This window comes from Chrysemys picta, chromosome 8 (assembly GCF_011386835.1).
Source record: "Chrysemys picta bellii isolate R12L10 chromosome 8, ASM1138683v2, whole genome shotgun sequence".
In the NCBI taxonomy this organism is placed as follows: Eukaryota; Metazoa; Chordata; order Testudines; family Emydidae; genus Chrysemys; species Chrysemys picta.
Window position 1 is genome coordinate 52882644 of NC_088798.1, and position 20728 is coordinate 52903371.

Consider the following 20728-nt stretch of genomic DNA (forward strand, 5'->3'; position numbering starts at 1 on the left):
AAACAACAACCCAAGGAGAGAGAGAAACAAAAAAACACATCAGCAGTATGAGGAATGGGGGAAGGGAGAGTTCCAGGAGGAGGTGGGGTCCCGGAATGGTTAAAGATTTGTGTATGTCCAGGTATCATATGCAACCTTCTCCTTTGGAGTATAGTGCAGCGGTTACTGTACTTCAGCAGGGCCAAACTGCAGAGGGACAGGTGTTGAGTGCAGCGGGTACTGGGAGTCCGCAGTGCTGGACTGTGACAGGGCATGAGTGGAATGCAGCGGGTACAGAATGTTGATAAGAATGTGTTGGCCGTGTCTGGGAGGGTGCGGGCGGGGGGCTCATGGGAAAGAGTTTTGCAACAGAAGCTACAGGGGAGGTCGGGCATGGAGATGCTCTGTTTGCAGTGCTAGTAGCGCCTGGAGTGTGTCCACTTGGCGCTCCATAATACTGAAGAGCCGTTCCATGGCTTCGTTTTGGCATGCCGTGTTCTCCTTTTGGTCCCTCTTCTCGCTGTCCCTTCAATTCTTGTTTTTCAGCGGAGTAGTACATCATGACATCACGCAGCAAATCCTCTTTAGTTCTTCGTGGCCCCTTTCTAATTCTGCGCAGCCATTCAGCTGGTGATAAAGAGGGAGGCTGGGCTCCCAAGGTCATATCTGTGAAGCCAAAATGCAACATTTTACAGTAGCAGTATTGTTTGCAACACAGAGACCACTGATTCAGTGATTTAAAACACAGCCACTATTCACATACCTGTCACTAACTGGTTGACCCCAGGCAAGCACACATGAGCCACAAGACACCCAAAATGGTGAGTAACCACAGGGGCAAGGAAATCAGTGTTCCCAGACCGTACTGTACACTGAGCACATGGATCTTGGGGAGAGCCAGCACTGTTAAGGGTGGGTCCTTATAATCATTACTGTCCCCACATTTTCCACAGGCTGTGTTCATTATGGAAGATATCTCTCTGCTGAGGGTGAGAAGGAATCAAGGAAGGGTCTTTGCCGAGACAGCAGGTTTCACCCTGGCCCTTATGTGGCTCGCCAGTGTACAGTAACAGACCTCCCCCTGAGTGATGGCAGAGTGGCACGGGAAAGTTACCGGTAATGGGGCAAGAAACAAAGCAGCTCTGCCAAGTACTTGCGACAGCGGATTGCCCAGTATCTCCATGAGAGTTTCGTGGGGATCTCTGAGACAAATTCCCATGAAGTGAGGGAGTCAAAACAACACCCTGCTGTTCCACTGCTCAGACTAGGCATGTGGTAGTACACATCATAAAGACACAAGCCTGCTTTCTGCAACCCTCCTGTCCCCAACATCTTGCTTCAGCAATTCCCAAAATCAAAGTCACTTACCAGGGGCCTCCTTTCCTGTTTGCACTTTGCCAACATACGACAGCTATGGCTGGCTAGCCTCCTCTGGGGTAGAGAAGAGCTCCTGGCTGCATGCATCTCTGACCTCCGAGTCATCCTCTGCCTCTGGGTCCCACTCCCCCTCCACATCATCGTCCAAGATTTCCTCTTCCTGGCTCAGTCCACTCTCAACTAGCATGCGAACCACCAAAGTATCCACAGTGGCCTTCACAGTAGAGGTGGGGTCACCACCAAGTATTGCGTCCAGATCTTTGTACAACCGGTAGCTTGTGGGCACAGCATTGGAGTGGCGGTTTGCCTCTTGCGCCTTGTGGTAGGTGTTCCGCAGCTCCTTCACTTTGACCCTGCACTGCAGTGTGTCCTGGTCATGGCCCCTTTCTGTCATGCTTCATGAAATCTGTCCATAGGTATCATAATTCCTACGGCTGGAGCGTAGCTGGGACTGGATAGCCTCCTCTCCCCAAATGCTGATGAGGTCCAATAGCTCGGCATTGCTCCAAGCGGGGGATCGCCTGGTGCATGGAGCAAACATGGTCACCTAGAAAGATGAGCTGAGACCACTGCCCGCGTCCCTGAGCAAACATCAAGGGGACTTTCAAAATTCCCAAGGAATTTAAGGAGTGGGACTCTCAGTTGGTCACCTGAGGGCAAGGTAGTTGAGTTCAAACAGATGACCAGAGAGGTGAGAACAGGCATGTGGAACACCTCCTGGAGGCCAATTGCAGTGCTGTAATCGACCCGGGTGTTTACACTGGCACTGCAGCACTATAGCCTCAGCGCAGAAAGCAGTATGCCTCTTGTCGGGGTGGTTTTTTTTTACAGCGTTGCAACTGCGCAGTTTCTGCGCCCTACATGGCTTGGCAGTGTGCACACCTCAAGAGTTACACCGCAGAAAGCTGCTTTACTGCACAGAAACTTGCCAGTGTAGAGAAGACCTAAGACTGTAAATCCCATGCAGTCAGGAGAGAAGCATTATCAAGTGTGAAATACCAGTTAACACCTCTTGTAGTGATCTCTTTCCCAACAAAAGAAGGTCTACAGACATCAGACAAACCATTGTGGATGAAAGACCTGTTGATTGCTTTCCCCACAACCCTGAAGAGGGTACATGCCCAACCCCTTGTCCCATCAAAGCTGGAATGTGGAGGGAAGGGAATAAAAATGTCTGATAAGGAAAATTCATTATTACTATGCTGTCTGAACTCTGAGGGGCAAGGATGTCTAAGTATATGCAAGAAGTCCTCAATTGTTTTGCCTGGGTTAGCCCTAAAAGATATACCGAGTTTGCTTACTATAGAAATTTCTATTACCTTTTGAAACCTGACTGTACCTTATCTGTGTGTGCTTTAATCTTGTAAATAACTCTCATTTCTTTTTCCTAGTTAATAACTCTTTAGCTAGTTCGTTACAGATTGGCTACAAGCATGGCCTTCGGTTTGAGATCTGAGTACAGTTGACCTGGGGGTAAATGGCTGGTCCTTTGGGACTGGGAGTAACTTGAATATTATTGTGATTTTTGGTGTAAAGCAACCATCTACCAGAAAGTCCAGTTTGCCCGGGTGGCAAGATAGACTGGAATGCCCAAGGCGACTGTCAGTGACTCATTGGTAAGACTATAAAAGTGTTTTTTTAAGAGTTCACACTTGTTACTGGATTGGTGAAATTTAATTACAGAGAATACAAACAGTTTGGGGGTTTTGCCCTGCTTCTTGACAGTCTGCCCGGAGGTCGGCATTCATGGTAATGAGCCACCCCAGATGTGACATTCAGGAAACTTAAGATGACAGGAGGGGGGAATGGGGTGGGGAGAGAAAGAAGGGATTTGTGGGGGGAAAGTAGTTTTAATGTTTCCTACTTATAAAAGGTACCAACTGACAGCTCTGAAGACAGAAGCCTTCTTCATAGCTGCATAGATGATATTAGATATAGCGCAGGCTGTGACAGTGCAAGCTTTCCCATGCTGCCTTGCTAATGTGTGCCGAACCTTAGCTTCAGCAACCAACTCTGAGTGACAAGATACTTCAGTCCTTCAGGAAGCACTCAACAACCTAGCTCTATGAGAGCGCAGCTAGAGTGTTGAATAAGCATGTTTTATAAGCCAGAACAAATGGTGAACAAGCATGTTAAATAAACTCTCTCTTTACCATAGACATCCACTTGATATATTTTTTCCGCAGTGCCAGCAATGTTGATCACCAGGCAGGTATACTTAGCAGAATCCGAGACTTGAGCCCGAGGAATCTGAAGGAACTGCCCCCTGTCCACATAAAGAGCTTGTGGACTTGAAATAATCGGGTGTCCATCTTTATACCATGTAATGGTAGGGGCTGGGATTCCCCTGGTTTCACATTCCAGCTTTATTAAGCTGCTGAGCAGTGTGGATATCTCAGTAGTAATATTTCCTCCTTTAATAGTAGGTGGGACTATGTAAAAAGATAAAACAACAGCATTAAAACCTTATTGCTAGAGTCCGCATTACAGCAAATTTGTGCCGCTATAAATGGGTTAAACATTACAGTGTTGGAAGATTTAAAGAACTTTTGGGCTGATAAGACCTCCAGCATCCCCAACACATTCACCAATGCAGTTATCCACTTTCAGCACAAACATCTGTGGCACACTAAGAGCTCGGCGCATGTAAGATGAATGGAATCTATTAAGAAAGGGCCACACCATACCTTTAAGGCACAGCCCATTCTGTCTTCTGCAGCTCCCCAATATGTCCGTTGAGCAAGGCCCTTGCTATACTTCTTCCAGGATGCACTTACTCCCCCCATAGGACATGGCTCTGTTTTTACCCCATCTTTCGCAGGTAAGTCTAGAGCAGTCCCTCCACTACTCAGTCAGCTAGTGCAACTACTGAAACCAGTGACCTGTTGTTCAGAAGGGCTGAGTATTCAAGACCCCCTATTGACTTCAATGGGAAATGCTGGGTACTCAGCACTTCTGAAAATAAAGTCACTTACTTATAAGCCTAAACAGGCACTTAGGAGCCTTGATTTAGACTCCTATATTTTAAAATCTTGACCCAGAGTCACTCTTATCACTCACTAGTCAACGGTACTTATATTTTTCTAGCAAACAAGCTTTTCATGTAAAATTATCCAACATAAAGAGTTCACAAATCTCTGAAAAGGGCAATAAAAACACATTGCAATTGGCAAAACCTAAATTAACTGCTTTACTGCTCTTGAAAGTACCAGATTCATCTGGCAGACACATACCTCCTCTGCTGCAAAACTTACATGGTACACCCTAACATACACTGATTTCCATTGAATGTTCATCTAAAAGGGCAGCACAGAAAAATCAAGTAGAGTAGGGAAGGGAGGTTAAACCAATGAGCTGGGTGTTTTAGGTTACCAAATTATGCCACAGCTTTATCCTGGTTAAATAATTTACATATAAAATAAAGCTATAAAATATGCTAAAACCTACTTAAATGAAATATAAAAATGTTTCAGCAAGTGATTTCACATACAGAAATTGAGAACAGTTGGAATAGTTTTAACATGCTGTCTTGGGAAACGATCAAAGACAAAACAAGGCTTCTCTCTGCCTCTTCTAGCCCACAGCTATACTAAATACTGGGAGCAGAAGAATACACTAACAGACACTGACTACATCAGTAGTTCTCAAACTTTTGTACTGGTGACCCCTTTCACATAACAAATCTCTGAATGAAACCCCACTTATAAAATATCATAGACTTTAAGGTCAGAAGGGACCATCATCTAGTCTGAGCTCCTGCACAGCGCAGGCCAGAGAATCTCACCCACCCACTCCTGTATCAAACCTATGCTGAGTCATTGAAGTCCTCAAATCATGGTTTAAAGACTTCAAGGTGCAGAGAATCTTCCAGCAAGTGACCCGTGCCCCACGCTGCAGAGAAAGGCGAAACCCCCCCAGGGCCTCTGCCAATCTGCCCTGGAGGAAAATTCCTTCCCAACCCCAAATATGGCGATCAGTTAAACCCTGAGCATGTGGGCAAGACTCACCAGCCAGACACCCAGGAAAGAATTCTCTGTAGTAACTCAGATCCCATCTAACATCCCATCACAGGCCATTGGGCATATTTACCGCCAATAGTCAAACACCAATTAATTGCCAAAATTAGGCTATCCCATTATACCATCCCCTCCATAAACTTATCAAGCTTAGTCTTGAAACCAGATATGTCTTTTGCCCCCACTGCTCCCCTTGGAAGGCTGTTCCAGATCTTCTCTCCTCTGATGGTTAGAAACCTTCGTCTAATTTCAAGTCTAAACTTCCTGATGGCCAGTTTATATCCATTTGTTCTTGTGTCCACATTGGTACTGAACTTAAATAATTCCTCTCCCTCCCTGATATTTATCCCTCTGATATATTTATAGAGAGCAATCATATCTCCCCTCAGCCTTCTTTTGGTTAGGCTAAACAAGCCAAGCTCTTTGAGTCTCATTTCATAAGACAGGTTTCCATTCCTCGGATCATCCTAGTAGCCCTTCTCTGTACCTGTTCCAGTTTGAAATCATCTTTCTTAAACATGGGAGACCAGAACTGCACACAGTATTCCAGATGAGGTCTCACCAGTGCCTTGCATAACAGTACTAACACCTCCTTATCTCTACTGGAAATACTTCACCTGATGCATCCCAAGACCGCATTAGCTTTTTTCACGGCCATATCACATGGGCGGCTCATAGTCATCCTGTGATCAACCAATACTCCAAAGTCCTTCTCATGACCTTGTACTTTTCACTATTAAATCCTATTACTATTACTCCAGTTTACAAGGTCATCCAGATCTTCCTGTATGATATCCCAGTCCTTCTCTGTATTGGCAATACCTCCCACAGCTCGCGACCCCCCATGTAATAACCTCGCAACCCCCTGAGAGGTCCCAATCCCCAGTTTGAGAACTGGACTACACCAAGATAAAGGTGACAATAACTAAATACCAAATGCAATCACTCATCATTTATAATCCTGGCTGTCATCCAGCTGTTAAAATTCTCAGTTTTTCCGTATTATAGGTCTCAAGGGGAAAATCCTTCTCATGAATTTCACTTTATGTATCTCTTCAATTCCAAAATTTTAATAATGAAAGTTATTGAAGCTACATCAAGAGTTTGAATTCTCCTGAGCATGTGGGAAATGTCATTAAAACAAACAAAAAACAAACAAAAACAAAAAAACCCAAGAGGACTAAAGAGCAAAGAAAACTAAGATCTAATAGGAAATTATGCCCGGATTCCCCTCTCCCTCTCCGAGCATCCGTCTATATGCCCAGGGTTGTACCCTTTGACATTAATGGCATATCCCCTTTGGCTCTCTAACTACTGTCCAATTTATCTCCTCCCTTTGTTTTTGAAGACTATGAATCTGCTCACTGCTCACATTACTTAGATTTTTCCTCAAGCTTTCTCCTCAATCCCCTCTAGCCTGTCTTGCTTTCTTTCCATTCCACTGAAACCACCCCACCCATGGTCGCTAGTGATATCCTCAATTTTTTTGCCAGCACATCACTGTCTTCCTACTTTTACAATGTCACATTTAACCTCCTATAACTCACTTTTTTTCAGGCCAACATAGTCTCCCCCCCAACTATCTCTCTGCTCTCATTTCCCCCTATACTCCTCCCAGCTCGCAGGCTTGACTGGACCTTCACTGATGCTGCCCATTCCAAATGGAAGGCTCTCCTCCCTCTTCTTATCTGCCAGGCACGTGAGTTCCTCTATCAAATCCATTCCTCCCAGAAATCTTTCTAACCCTGTTCTTGCCACAAATAACTCCCATACCTACCCTTACCTAAACATATCCCACCGAGAAGCTTGAATTGTCTTTGCTCGGCTTGTCCTTATTATATTGCAAGGAAGATGCCTTACTCTGTTTGTAAAGCACCAGGCAATTGTGCTATATAAGTGAGTCAATAATCAAGAATAATTAAATGTTAATATAGTTAGCTCCTCTGTGCCAGATCCTCAGCTGGCATAAATCAACATATTTTCATGAAATCAATAGAGTTACACCAAATTATGACAACTGACGACCTAATCCTTTAAATCTATAGATCTAACTCTTTTGGAATGCTGTATATTCTAAGCCATTCTCTGCCAGATTTTCTTCCCAATTCCCCCAGACCAATTTTACACTGGTGTAATTCCACTGGCTTTAGTGATCTTTTACTTCTGATCTACACTGGCATAAATTGAGGAAAGTCAGGCCCTCGCTGTATTAAACAAACAAACAAACAAACATCAACAAAATTAAACTAACTAGATGATAACATTTCAGTTGATATTAATTTTTATAAAGAACTCAGAGACTTCAGGTTTATGAAACTGCTCCAAAATATTTTCAATAGCTAAAAAAATCAAGAAAATATACCTAAAGCTGGCTTAGGCCCCACTCCTGCTAAGTTTTATGCACATGCTTAACTTCACACATCTAGGGAGTCCCCTGGAGGTCAATGGGAGGACAGATAAATGTAAAATTAAGCATATGCACAGTTCTTTGCAGGATCAGGGCCTTAATCTGCGTATTGTTTCCCTGCAAAACAGAAAGCTATTTTATTGGACAAAACAGAAGAATGCCTAATCCCAGAGAATTTTTTAAATTTACCATGGATGATCAGCTTGACTTCCTTGACTTGTTTGCCAGCAGCATTGGTCACACTGCACTGATAGCGTCCTTTGTCGAGTCTTCTAGCACTCTTTATGCGCAGAACTTGTCCTTTGTCCAGAAGTTCGATATTAGGATCTCCCAAAAAAAGGGGCCTGGAGAAAAGTTTATTTCATTTCCTGGCACTGTTCTCCCTATCCCCACAAGTATGTGTTAAAATAGTTTTTTTTAAAACCCTTCTAATAGTAATAAAGAATATTTGAATAAAAAATCACTGCAATAAAATATGAATTAATATTTAGCACTAGAACAGAACTTTTCATGCAAAGAGCTAAAATTGCTATCCAATGGTAGTTAACTATCATTATTATTATTCCCATTTTACAGAAGAAACCAAGGCACAAAATACACCTCTACCCCGATATAACGTGACCCGATATAACACGAATTCGGATATAACGCGGTAAAGCAGTGCTCCGGGGGGGGGGGGGGAGGTGGGAGGCTGCGCACTCTGGCGGATCAAAGCAAGTTCGATATAACGCGGTTTCACCTATAACGCGGTAAGATTTTTTGGCTCCCGAGGACAGCGTTATATCGGGGTAGAGGTGTACTTAAGTTTTGACCAAGGTCACACAGTATGTCAGTGGCAGAGCCAGGCATAGACTAAGATCTCCTGATTCCCAGTCCCCTTCTCTAATTATTAGACCATAATGACTCCCTTAGTAATGACAAAATGTCTCTGTTTAGTAGATAAAAGCTCTGAAGTCTATACACCAAAGAATAGCAAGCCATTGTCACATCGGGATAGCTGGTTTTGCTGGCAAAGAACTACATTGTGACATGTTAATGCTATTTTTTCAGCCTATTTATAGTACCATTTTTGTTTTTCAGCTAACATTTGCACTGCAAAAATTCCTCTTTTAAATGGGCTTTCCTGAAAGAAGAGCTGAAGAACTGAGACATGCAGTCTAAAGTTATAAAATCTCAACTCTCTATATACACAGCAATATAGGGCACTATTTGGAAAAACGTTTAACAATTTGCTCATGGGTACTATCCACCACCACCAAAAAAAATAGCCATTTTAGCAAAGAAGTGACTGCACTTTGAACAACATTAAAATAATCTCTATGGAATGACCTCAAAGAAGTGGCTGTGTGTTTGTCTTGGTTTGTGTGCTGTATGGTTTTACCCACCATAAATATATACTGCATGTGCCACATTACTTACAAATTGGCATTTCGCTATGAAACAGCAAGATGATATACTTAACCACACAACATCAACATATAACAGTAGTATGAGTCTGAACTGATTACAATGGCATACCACTGACTGATTAGTCATAAGCAGCACTTGATAGTAGAGTGCATCTGTCTCCTTTCTCACCCATCATAATGTCCTTGCCACAGACAAAGAGGGGGTACTTACTTGCCATCTTTGAACCACTGAATGACAGGAAAAGGAGAGCCTTTGACTTTACACTCCAGACTGGTCTCTTGGTTGAGGGTGACTGAAACTTCCCCTGGTGTGTCAGCACCTTTTATGTTTGGTGGAACTTGGAAAAAGAAATGTTACAATGAGAACTAAACATGGCTAACATGGCGACTAAATGTGGAAGACTTGCTGACAATGGCACTAACTGAACAGATTAGATCATGGAGGCCATGAGTTCAGGATGACCATGTAATCAGTATATGTAGCAAAGCTTCAACCTTAATTGTGAAAGTGAATGCTGCAGCCACGGGCGGCTCTAGCTTTTTTGCCGCCCCAAGCATGGCAGGCAGGCTGCCTTCGGCGGCATGCCTGCAGGAGGTCTGCCGGTCCCAGGGCTTCGGCGTACCTGCCGCCGAATTCCCGCCGAATCTGCGGGACTGGCGGACCTCCCGCAAGCATGCCGCCAAAGGCTGCCTGACTGCCGCCCTCACTTGGAGCGCTGGTGACTGGAGCCGCTGCTGGCTGCAGCTGCTGTTCCATAACACCTTTCTATTGTGCCTATGATCCTTCACACAGAAAGCAATTCTGCACAAGTGCTGGGGAACTGACTGTATGGCACAAGAAAATCTTTCTAGCCTGTCATCTGTGTTCCATTAGTAAAATATGCACAAGACATTAAGATAAAATATCTTATATCTGAAGTCTGAGATGGAAAGCAGCTTTTTGTGTATGGTACCAAAAAGATGACAAAGTTCAAACAACATAAGATGTTATTGTGTGGAGAGATACTATATCCTGTATTTAACATGACCAAAAAAAACCCTGCAATGTAATGACTTATAAGTACCAAATACCATTTTTTCAGATTACCAACTTTAAAGAGCACAGTACTAACCTAGCACTTCTACATTAAATAGCTTCTCAGAACTCCCTGCTATGTTAGTTGCTTTGCATGAATACTGTCCACCATCAGTAGCGGCAACCCTAAGGAGCTTCAGTGTCTTCCCATTGTGCAAAATCTGGAGAGTACTACTTTCCACAACCTTAAAAAAAAAAAAAAAATCAAAGAGATCAGCATTATGTGGTCCAGTTACATCAGCCAAACACTGCAGCTGGATTTTGAAAAGAAGTTAGTAGTTTTTCTTAAACAATAATCTATCCACTTAATGTCCCTTCTCTGTCACAAAAGACGGTTACTCACCGTTGTAACTGTTGTTCTTCGAGATGTGTTGCTCATATCCATTCCAATTAGGTGTGCGCGCGCTGCGTGCACGATCGTCGAAGAATTTTCTACCCTAGCAACACCCGGTGGGTCGGCTGTGGAGCCCCATGGAGTGGCGCCTTCATGGCGCTGGATATATACCCCAGCCGACCCAGTGCCCCCTCAGTTCCTTCTTGCCGGCTACTCCGACAGTGGGGAAGGGGGGCGGGTTTGGAATGGATATGAGCAACACATCTCGAAGAACAACAGTTACAACGGTGAGTAACCGACTTTTCTTCTTCGAGTGCTTGCTCATATCGATTCCAATTAGGTGACTCCCAAGCCTAACTTAGGTGGTGGGGTCGGAGTGGGACATTGCTGTGTGCAAAACTGCTGACCCGAATGCAGCATCGTCTCTGGATTGCTGCACCAGCGCATAGTGAGCTGCGAATGTGTGGACTGACGAGCAAACTGCAGCTCTACAAATGTCCTGGATTGGGACTTGAGCCAGGAAGGCAGTCGAGGAGGCCTGGGCCCTCGCGGAGTGAGCGGTGAGGTGCGGCATTGGGGCGCCGGCCAGGTCATAGCAAGCACGAATGCAGGATGTGATCCAAGAGGACAGGCATTGTGAGGAGACCGGTAAGCCTTTCATCCGGTCGGCCATGCAATGAAGAGTTGTGTCGTCTTCCTAAACGGCTTTGTACGGTCAATATAGAAAGCCAGGGCCCTGCGTACGTCCAGAGAATGCAAATGCTGGTCTTGGCGAGTAGCGTGTGGCTTAGGGTGGAAGACTGGGAGAAATATGTCCTGGTTTACGTGAAAAGGTGAGACTACCTTGGGAAGAAAGGCAGGGTGGGGGCGAAGCTGCACCTTGTCCTTATGGAAAACAGTGTAATGGGGCTCGGACGTAAGCGCCCTGAGTTCAGAGACGCGCCTTGCTGAGGTGATGGCCACAAGGAAGGCTGTCTTCCAGGATAGGTACAGGAGCGAACATGTAGCCAATGGCTCAAACGGAGGCCCTGTGAGCTTTGAGAGAACCAGGTTGAGATCCCACGTTGGAATGGGCTGGCATTGCTGTGGGTACAGTCGGTCTAAGCCCTTGAGGAATCTAACGACCATCGGGTTAGAGAAAACCGAGGAAGCGAGTTCTCCTGGGTGTAACGCCGAAATAGCAGCGAGGTGAACCCTGACTGAAGATATCGCCAAGCCCTGCTGTTTTAGGGATAGGAGATATTCAAGTATGAGAGGAATAGGCGCCTGCAAGGGGGGCGTGGCTCGCTGCTCGCACCAACAGGAGAACCGTTTCCACTTGGCTAAGTAAGTGGTCCGTGTAGAGGGCTTTCTGCTTCCCAGCAGAATCTGCTGGACGGACTGCGAGCATTGCCGCTCTGTCCGATTCAGCCATGGAGCATCCATGCCGTGAGATGGAGCGATTGCAGGTCGGGGTGACATAGACGGCCGTAGTCCTGGGAGATGAGATCTGGACACAAGGGAAGTGTGATCGGTGTTTGAACCGATAGCTCCAACAGTGTGGTGTACCAGTGCTGCCTCGGCCAAGCTGGAGCGACTAGAATCACCCATGCCTGGTCTCTGCATAGCTTGAGCAGTACCCTGTGGACCAGTGGAAATGGAGGAAAAGCATAGAACAGGTGGTCTTTCCAAGTTAGAAGGAACGCGTCCAACAGAGAGCCCAGAGCTCGCCCTTGTAGGGAGCAGAACGCGTGGCACTTCCTGTTGACTCGAGATGCAAACAGGTCGACCTGGGGAAATCCCCACCTCTGGAAGACGGAATAGATGATGTCTGGGCGAATTGACCACTCGTGTGTCTGGAAGGACCTGCTGAGGCGGTCCGCTAGTGTATTCTGGACTCCAGGAAGAAACGATGCCGTGAGATGTATCGAGTGGGCGATACAGAAGTCCCACAGGCGAATAGCCTCTTGGCATAGAAGCGACGAGCGGGCTCCTCCTTGTTTGTTGATGTAAAACATCGCCGTGGTGTTGTCGGTGAGAACTAACACACAACGGCCCTGCAGGAGATTGAGAAATGCCTGGCATGCCAGGCGCACCGCCATCAGCTCTCGAACATTGATGTGCAGGGCTAGTTGGGGTGCGGTCCACAGGCCCTGGGTATGGTGCTCCCCGAGGTGAGTGCCCCATCCTAGAGATGAAGCGTCTGTGACCAGATGCAGGGAGGGTTGTGGGGCGTGAAACGGCACTCCTGCGCAAACCGTCTTGTGATCCAGCCACCAGGTGAGGGAGGTCAAGACCGAGCTCGGAACCGTGATCACCGTGTTTAGGTTGTCCCGATAAGGACAGTACACCGATGATACCCAGGCCTGAAGTGGGCGAAGTTGAAGTCTGGCATGCCTGGTTACGTAAGTGCAAAAGGCCATGTGACCCAACAGGGCGAGGCACGTTCTTATTGTCGTAATCGGAAAAGCCCTGAGCCCTCGAATGACACTTGTGATGGTATGAAAGCGATTGTCTGGTAGAATAGCTCGGGCACATCTGGAGTCTAGGACTGCCCCAATTCTATCCTCTGGGTTGGGTCTAGAGTGGACTTCTCTTTGTTGAGTAGAATGCCCAACTCGTGGAATGTGTGTGCTATTATGTGGACGTGAGCTTGCTTTCTGGTGCGGCCATGTACCAGCCAGTCGTCTAAGTACGGGAACACCTGTATCCCTTGTCGACAAAGATATGCTGCCACGACAGCCATACACTTTGTGAACACTCTGGGGGCCGAGGACAAGCCGAAGGGAAGGACTGCAAATTGGTAGTGCACCTTGTTTACTACAAATCGCAGGAAGCGCCTGTGAGGCGGATAGATCGCTATATGAAAATATGCGTCCTTCATGTCGAGGGCGGCGAACCAGTCTCCAGGATCCAGGGAAGGGATAATGGTCCCCAAAGATACCATGCGGAACTTCAACTTTACTATGAATTTGTTGAGTCCGCGTAAGTCTAAGATGGGTCGCAGACCCCCTTTTGACTTGGGGATCAGGAAGTAGCGGGAATAAAACCCCCTGCCCCTTAACTCTGGCGGAACCTCCTCTATGGCCCCCATAGAGAGGAGCCCAAAAACCTCCTGTGTAAGGAGATGCTCGTGAGAAGGGTCCCTGAAGAGGGACGGGGAGGGAACGAAGAAAACTGGAGAGCGTATCCCCTCTCCACCATGCGAAGGACCCAACGGTCCGAGGTTATAAGGGACCAAGCACGGTGGAAACGGGAGAGGCGATCCCGAAAGGAGGGAGCTGGATCCTGGGTAGTGGCTGGGGCGCCGTCCTCGACCGCACCTTCAAAAGTTCTGCCTAGGGCCTGAAGGTGGCCTAGGCGGCCCCTGGTTCTGACCAGGTTGAGGGCCGGTCGACCTTCGCCTACCACCTCGTCCCCGCCTTCTGGTGAAGTCCTGTCTCGGACGAGGCGGGGGAGGGTAGAACCTTTGAGGCTGGGGCCTAAAGGGTCTGCGCTTGGGCCCTGGGACATGCATCCCCAGGGAGCGCATGATCGTTCTCGAGTCCTTGAGGCTCTGCAGCCGAGAGTCCGTCTTCTCCGAGAACAGCCTGTGGCCCTCAAAGGGTAAATCCTGCAGGGTCTGCTGCAGTTCCGGCGGCAAGCCCGAGACCTGGAGCCAGGAGACTCGCCGCATGGCGATACCTGAGGCCAGCGTCCTCGCGGCCGAGTCCGCTATGTCCAAAGAGGCCTGTAAGGAGGTCCGTGCCACCTTCTTACCCTCCTCCACTAAGGCCCCGAACTCTTCCCTTGAGTCTTGGGGAACCAACTCTTTAAACTTCCCCATAGAGTTCCAGGAATTAAAGTTCTAGCGGCTCAAGAGCGCCTGCTGGTTAGCCGCTCTGAGTTGCAACCCTCCCGCTGAATACACCTTATGCCCAAACAAATCGAAGCGCTTAGCGTCCTTCGATTTAGGTGCTGCAGCCTGCTGGCCGTGATGCTCCCTTGCGTTCACCGATGACACCACTAGTGAACACGGTTGGGGATGAGTGTATAGGTACTCATAGTCCTTGGAAGGGATGAAGTACTTCCTTTCCACCCCTCTGGCTGTGGGTGGAATAGAGGCAGGAGTTTGCCAATGGCATTAGCCTGAATTGTCCGAATCAAAGGCAATGCCACCCTGGATGGGGCATCAGCCGAGAGGATGCTCACCACCGGGTCCTGCACCTCTACTATCTCCTCCGCCTGAAGATCCATATTACGCGCCATCCTATGTAATAGGTCCTGGTGTGCACGAAGATCTATCGGGAGCGGACCTGTGGTGGTTGTGCCCGCCACCGCCTCATCTGGGGAAGATGAGGAGGATGCCTCAGGTGGCAAGGGGTCTAATGGCGGGTCCTGCTCCAAGGGTCCCTGAAGCGGAGCATCGCCTGCCCTGGGTCCAGGGCCTCAGGTGGTGTAGGCACGGGTGCCTCCATGCCCCCTGGGGGAGGGCGGGAGATGGTGGCCTCCGGGGCCCTGGGCTCAGAGCGTGCCAAGCGAGAGGCTGATGGTGGAGCCCCCTGCGCCTGGTGATATGCCCACGGGGTCCAGAACAACCAGTGCGTAGGTCCCTGTGCAGGATCCTCCGCCACCTCCTGCCAGTGGCCCAAGTCAGCCGCAGCAGCCTGCCCCTGAGGAGGGTATGCCGATCTCAAGGCCCCATCGGAGGAGTGAGACGCTGATCTCGAGGGCCAACGCGGTGCCGAACGTGTCGAAATCGGCTCCGGATGATACGGTGCCGATCGGTGCCGGTCCGGAGGTGATCTGTCCCCGCGCGGTGCCGGTGAACGGTACCGGGATCGGGATCGGTGCCGGTGGCCATGGCGGTGCCGAGATCCGGATCTGGACCAAGACGAGGACGACCGCGAGTAGACATGGTACCGGGAGCGGCCCCTCGAAGTCGAGCGGCGCTCATACTGGTGCCAGGAACTACGTCTGGAGTTCGATCGGTACTGATGATCGTGACGGTGCCGAGACGTAGAGCGGTGCCGCGAAGAAGATCTTGGCCGCAAGTACAACCGGTGCCGAGATGATAGTCGGCGCCGGGACTGCGAGCGGCATCGGGACCTGCTCCGAGACCTGGAGCGGTGCCGTGAGTCCACGTCCTGAGACAGCGGGCGCACCAGGGCAGGCTTGCTCCTGGATTGCACTGCGCGAGGAGCCGACATGCCGGTGGTTGGGGCGGTGCCTGCTCCATGAGAGCAATAGGGTCTCTTGCCGTCGCGAAGGTCTCTGGGGTGGATGGAAGGCAAGGCTCCACCACCGAGCCTGCACTGGACTCAACGGCCGCGGTGCTGGAGTCGATGGTGTAGCAGGCACTTGCTTCTGGCGGTCCAAAGGTGGACGCGGCTCTACCCCCGGCATCGGGGGAGCCGGCGTCTTCAGGACAGCAGTCTCCTGCGCCTTGCGGGATTTCTTGTGTCCCGGAGATAAGGACCGGCGCCGAGGCCCCTGTGGAGGGCGCGGTGCCGAAAGAGGCCGGTGCCGTGAGGCCTTGTCCGATTCTGCCCGCAGTACCGGTTGGTGCCGCAGGGGTGCTGCGCACCGAGGCGCTCGGTGTCGGGGCTGGACGTGCCGACGGAGGATCCGGGCTAAGTGCCGCCTCCATGAGGAGCTGCCTAAGCCTAAAGTCCCGCTCCTTTTTGGTTCTCGGTCTGAAGGCCTTATAGATCTTACACTTATCTGTCTGATGGGACTCTCCTAGACACTTCAGACACGAGTCGTGCGGATCACTCGTAGGCATAGGCTTAGCGCAGGACGCGCACGGCTTAAAGCCAGGAGCCTTGGGCATGAGTTGTTCTCCCCCCTTTCCCCCGCTAACTATTTACAACTATTAAAAAGTAAGATGAATAACTATCTAACACTATACAACAACTATAACTACGACTATCTACAGAAATAACCGGATAAGCTAGAGAGAGTGGAGAACAGCTATGCCGCGCTCCACAGTTCCAACGACCGTCAGGGGCGGTAAGAAAGAACTGAGGGGGCGCTGGGTCGGCTGGGGTATATATCCAGCGCCATGAAAGCGCCACTCCAGGGGGCTCCACAGCCGACCCACCGGGTGTTGCTAGGGTAGAAAATTCTCCGACGATCGTGCACGCAGCGCGCGCACACCTAATTGGAATCGATATGAGCAAGCACTCAAAGAAGAACCATAATACCTTCAAAGAACAATGTAAGTTATCAAGCATAACCTGTAGGTAGTTATATAATAATGGGCAGATAACTGTATGGCAATATTATAATTTGCAGTTGTATGATAATCAAATCTCCTTTTTAGTCTCTTTGTTGCAGGGGTTAAAATACTTGTCCTTCTTTGTAAAGTGTTTTGAGATCTAAGATATAGATTATAAAGTTTGGGGGGAGGCTGAGGCTAGTTTTTGGAGAAGGCTTGAAAGGTGCTTTTCTGTTGCTTTGATTTAATGAATACGTGAGTTAATTTATTACCTGTGCACAATTCAGTGGTCATCACTGTGAGTTATGTGACCATATATTTAATTAGTTACAAAGATACCCAGTGCTTTGTGTATGCATGTTTTTATTGTTGCTTAAATCTAAAGCCAGGTCAACACTACAAATTTCTGCTGGCAGAAGGTATGATCCCTGACCAAAATAACTGTGTTGGAATAGATGCAAGTTATATTGGCAAAATTGTGCTTTTACCAGTATAGCTTGTTTCAATTGTAGACGGTGGTTTTTACTACACTGCTACAAAGCTTTTCCAATATAATATAATGATATTCCTATACCAGTAAAGTGCTACTAGTATAGACATACCCTAAGTAAATAAATATATTTTATTTTATTTAAATGAGCTCTCTTCTCAAGCTTTATGCTATAGTCACCAAAAAGGCTTTAGAAAGCTAATGCGAAATCTGGTGGAATTGGCTTTTGTACATTTACAGTCGTTTCACTTAATTTGCCATGAAATCAACAAACACTGCATACCTGGACATCATCTTTATACCATGTGATGATGGGAAAGGGGTTGCCTGACACTTCACAGTAGAGATTCACAGGCTGATTAACCACTACAGATGCATTTGTCACCTTTTCTTGATCTTGAATTTCAGGAGGAACTATAATAAATTATGTTAAGCAAAGATTTATTTAATCAAAAACGCCATGGACATAAACATGTAAAAAAGCAAAACCAACATGTTGTCTTAAAGTTCTGCACATTATTTTCATCATGTCAGGTTTTTCTTTATAGCTGGTATTTATTAATGCACATGTAATAGCTTTATGCTATAGTCAAGTGTCTGTTAATGTCTGTGTCATCAAACCTGTGTTGGAGTAAAGGGGTTAATACCTCATATCAAACTGTGTTGGGTTAAAAGCTGTCTCACTGTACAAGTTATCAAAGGTAGAGTACAGTGGAAGCTGTGTACAGTGAACTCAGATACAGCTAAATACAATGTAAGTCCTAAATCGTTTCAATGAATTGCAACATTCCAATTGCAGTTCCATTTAGTGTGACCCTTCTCTGGGGATGAAAATTTTCTTTGGGGAAAAAAATGATTTCATTGTAAGAGGAAGGGATCCTTTTTATAAAGAAGTCTCAGTATTAAGAAGAGAATGTCGAGGTTAGCCAGGTGAGAGGCTCTCTAACTAAGATCTTACTTTGGCACTTTCATCAGGCTGATACTTGCTAGACGGGATACAAACTCCAATAGAACCCTTATCACTTAGTTTCCTTCTTCCTACTGGTTTAAGTATAGTCCTTTATTTTAATTTGACACATTGCTAATAATAATCATGGTTGACCCAGCACAGATGCATTGTGGGAAAGGGTGTAAGGAAACCCTTCCTCCTCTATGCTCTCGGGAATGAGGGAGGGCCACTAACAATACTGGAAGTGCTCAGTGTCCCAGAAGGGGCCTACCTCCAGGGGGTAGGAGAATCTCCATGATTCTGGTCCCTCACATTGTACACTGACTTGTGAATGCAGAGCTGCACTGGAGGAAGCATACGCTACACCTTTTCCAGAGGTGTAGCAATGGCCACTAGTGATCACTCTCTCTACAAATGCAGCTGGAGGCATGATGTCTGCTCCTGTCCTGTATAGGTATAAAGGGAAGCTACTTACTTTTGTAACCAAAGTTCTTTGAGATTTATGGTCCCTATCTGTATTCCACTGTGGGTGTGCATGTGCTCCACATGCCTGAGACTGGAAAATTCTTCCAAGTAATGTCTATTGCTCTGTAGTGGCCCTTACTCTCCTCGTAATCTCTGCCAACGGTTTAAGAGGCAGTGCAGACCAAATAATCAGACATGATCCAAAGCAGAGGGGAAGGAGGATGAGTAGTGGAATATAGATGGTAACCATACATAATGAACATTTCCAGTTGCAATAAGGTACGTCATTTCCCTTTCTTCTTGGAGTGATGGTCCATATGTCCACACATATTCCAGTGTGGGTAACTCAGAGAGGATGAGGTTATGAGGATGCAGGTGGTATAGCTGCTCGTAGAATCGCTGTCCCAAAGGAGAATTGGACCAAGGTGTAATGTCTCATGAGTGTGTGGATGGAACTCCACATTGCTACCTTGCAAATATCAAGGAGCAGCCTGGAACCCCACAGAGCCTATGATCTATAGGGAAAGCAGGCAACATCCTAATGGATCCCATGGTAACTGCACTGGAAACAGAGCTGCCTATGGTGCTCCTCTGAAAGAATGATACTGAGGGAGCGAGGTAACCATAGGCTCTCTGCGCATGCCTGTGCCCTACCTCCCCCTGCTAAATAGAGTAGAAGACACAGAGGGGGTGTTAACACTGCTTGGGGCTGTGTTAATTCCTGTGGGAATTTCCTATTGGAAATAAACCAGGTTAGGATGGAAGTACACTACACAGAGTAGGTGCTATGACGGTCCACTGTCTCCTGATACATGCTGTAATAGACCCCCTACCAGGTGGTGTGGTAGGAGCTTTGTGGGGTGGAGAGGGGAGAATGTCATGGAGCAGCTTCTTCTCCATTCTATGCTAAGTTCTTCGAGCAATGACTCCCCTCTCCTGCATTAATAGAGGGGCATATCTAGCACTTATTCTATAAGCTCTTTGGGGGCAAACACCTGGTCTTTTACATGTTTACCAAGTGTCATGTAAATTTATGGTTGTCTACAATAATCATTTGGTTATTTGTGTAAACAGAAGTTGGTTTCTGCATTAAGCATAAGTAAATAGAACTAACAATCAATCAGGTAGCTACAAGTACAAATACTCAGATTTGCTCCCACAACTACAAAAATGCAGGCACACATTTTGTGTGCGCAATTTAAAAAAACAAAGGAGAAACTGCCCTTTTGAAAATTACCCCTTAAGAGCTATAGTTATTTACCATGAACCTTCAGATTGTATTTTCTTTCTGTGCTTCCTGCTTCATTCACTGCGAGGCAGATGTATTCTCCATTGTCGTACGGTGTAACTGAAGCAATGATAAGCATTGTCCCATCCTCCAAAATTGAAATGCCTGGCTCATTGCCAGTCAGCTCCCTGCCATTACGTAACCATTTGATGACAGGTTTTGGGGTGCCTAATGAGAGAAATTTATAGAACTTCAAGAGACTTCTTGCTTAATTTGAAAAAAGAAGGATTGATATTACTTTAGAGCAGTGCATGGGATAAAAATGTACAGTAAGAAAACTCTTTGCTGCAGCTTCTGTAAATCATAAAACACACTGCAGTTTGAACTGGCACAACTGGCTAAAAGGGCTTGGGGACTGACCTCTCCTTCATGCTTAGAGGTAGTCCCTGCCACTCCAACCATTGGGCAATGCGAAGAACTCTTGCACTGTCATTGTCCTACAAAAATATACTACCTAATTAGTTAAATTACTTAGTATCAATGGCACTTTTTCTTACTGTTAAGTTTTTTTTTTAATATCCTGGTGAGATGTTGTATTTAAGAAGGACTATACATTTTTACCTTTCCAGAAAACACCAAGATGCATTGCAACTATGAGTGCCTAAGAGAAAAAAAGATAGTTATCAGCCACAATGGTTACAGTGTTGCACACCTTTTGCTGGACATGGAAACGCAACGCGTTGATTTGCAACTCTTTCTTGAAATGGAGTGTTGTAAGGAGGGTCAAGATCATCTACTGTAGGAGGTTCTAAAAAAAAAGC

General features: G+C 47.0%; 1 protein-coding gene across 3 annotated transcripts in view; it reads right to left on the reverse strand.

Moving 5' to 3' along the window:
- Positions 1 to 20728, reverse strand: part of HMCN1 (hemicentin 1) — a 335176-nt gene that overhangs the window by 136124 nt on the left and 178324 nt on the right. For all 3 annotated transcript variants that reach the window (XM_065554460.1, XM_065554461.1, XM_065554459.1), the window contains exons 25-31: positions 20620 to 20715; positions 19941 to 20135; positions 17549 to 17679; positions 10301 to 10448; positions 9400 to 9526; positions 7969 to 8123; positions 3510 to 3788 (exon numbers count right to left, since the gene is read on the reverse strand). In XM_065554460.1, coding sequence (XP_065410532.1) covers positions 3510 to 3788; positions 7969 to 8123; positions 9400 to 9526; positions 10301 to 10448; positions 17549 to 17679; positions 19941 to 20135; positions 20620 to 20715 — 1131 coding nt within the window. The remainder of the gene's footprint in view (positions 1 to 3509; positions 3789 to 7968; positions 8124 to 9399; positions 9527 to 10300; positions 10449 to 17548; positions 17680 to 19940; positions 20136 to 20619; positions 20716 to 20728) is intronic.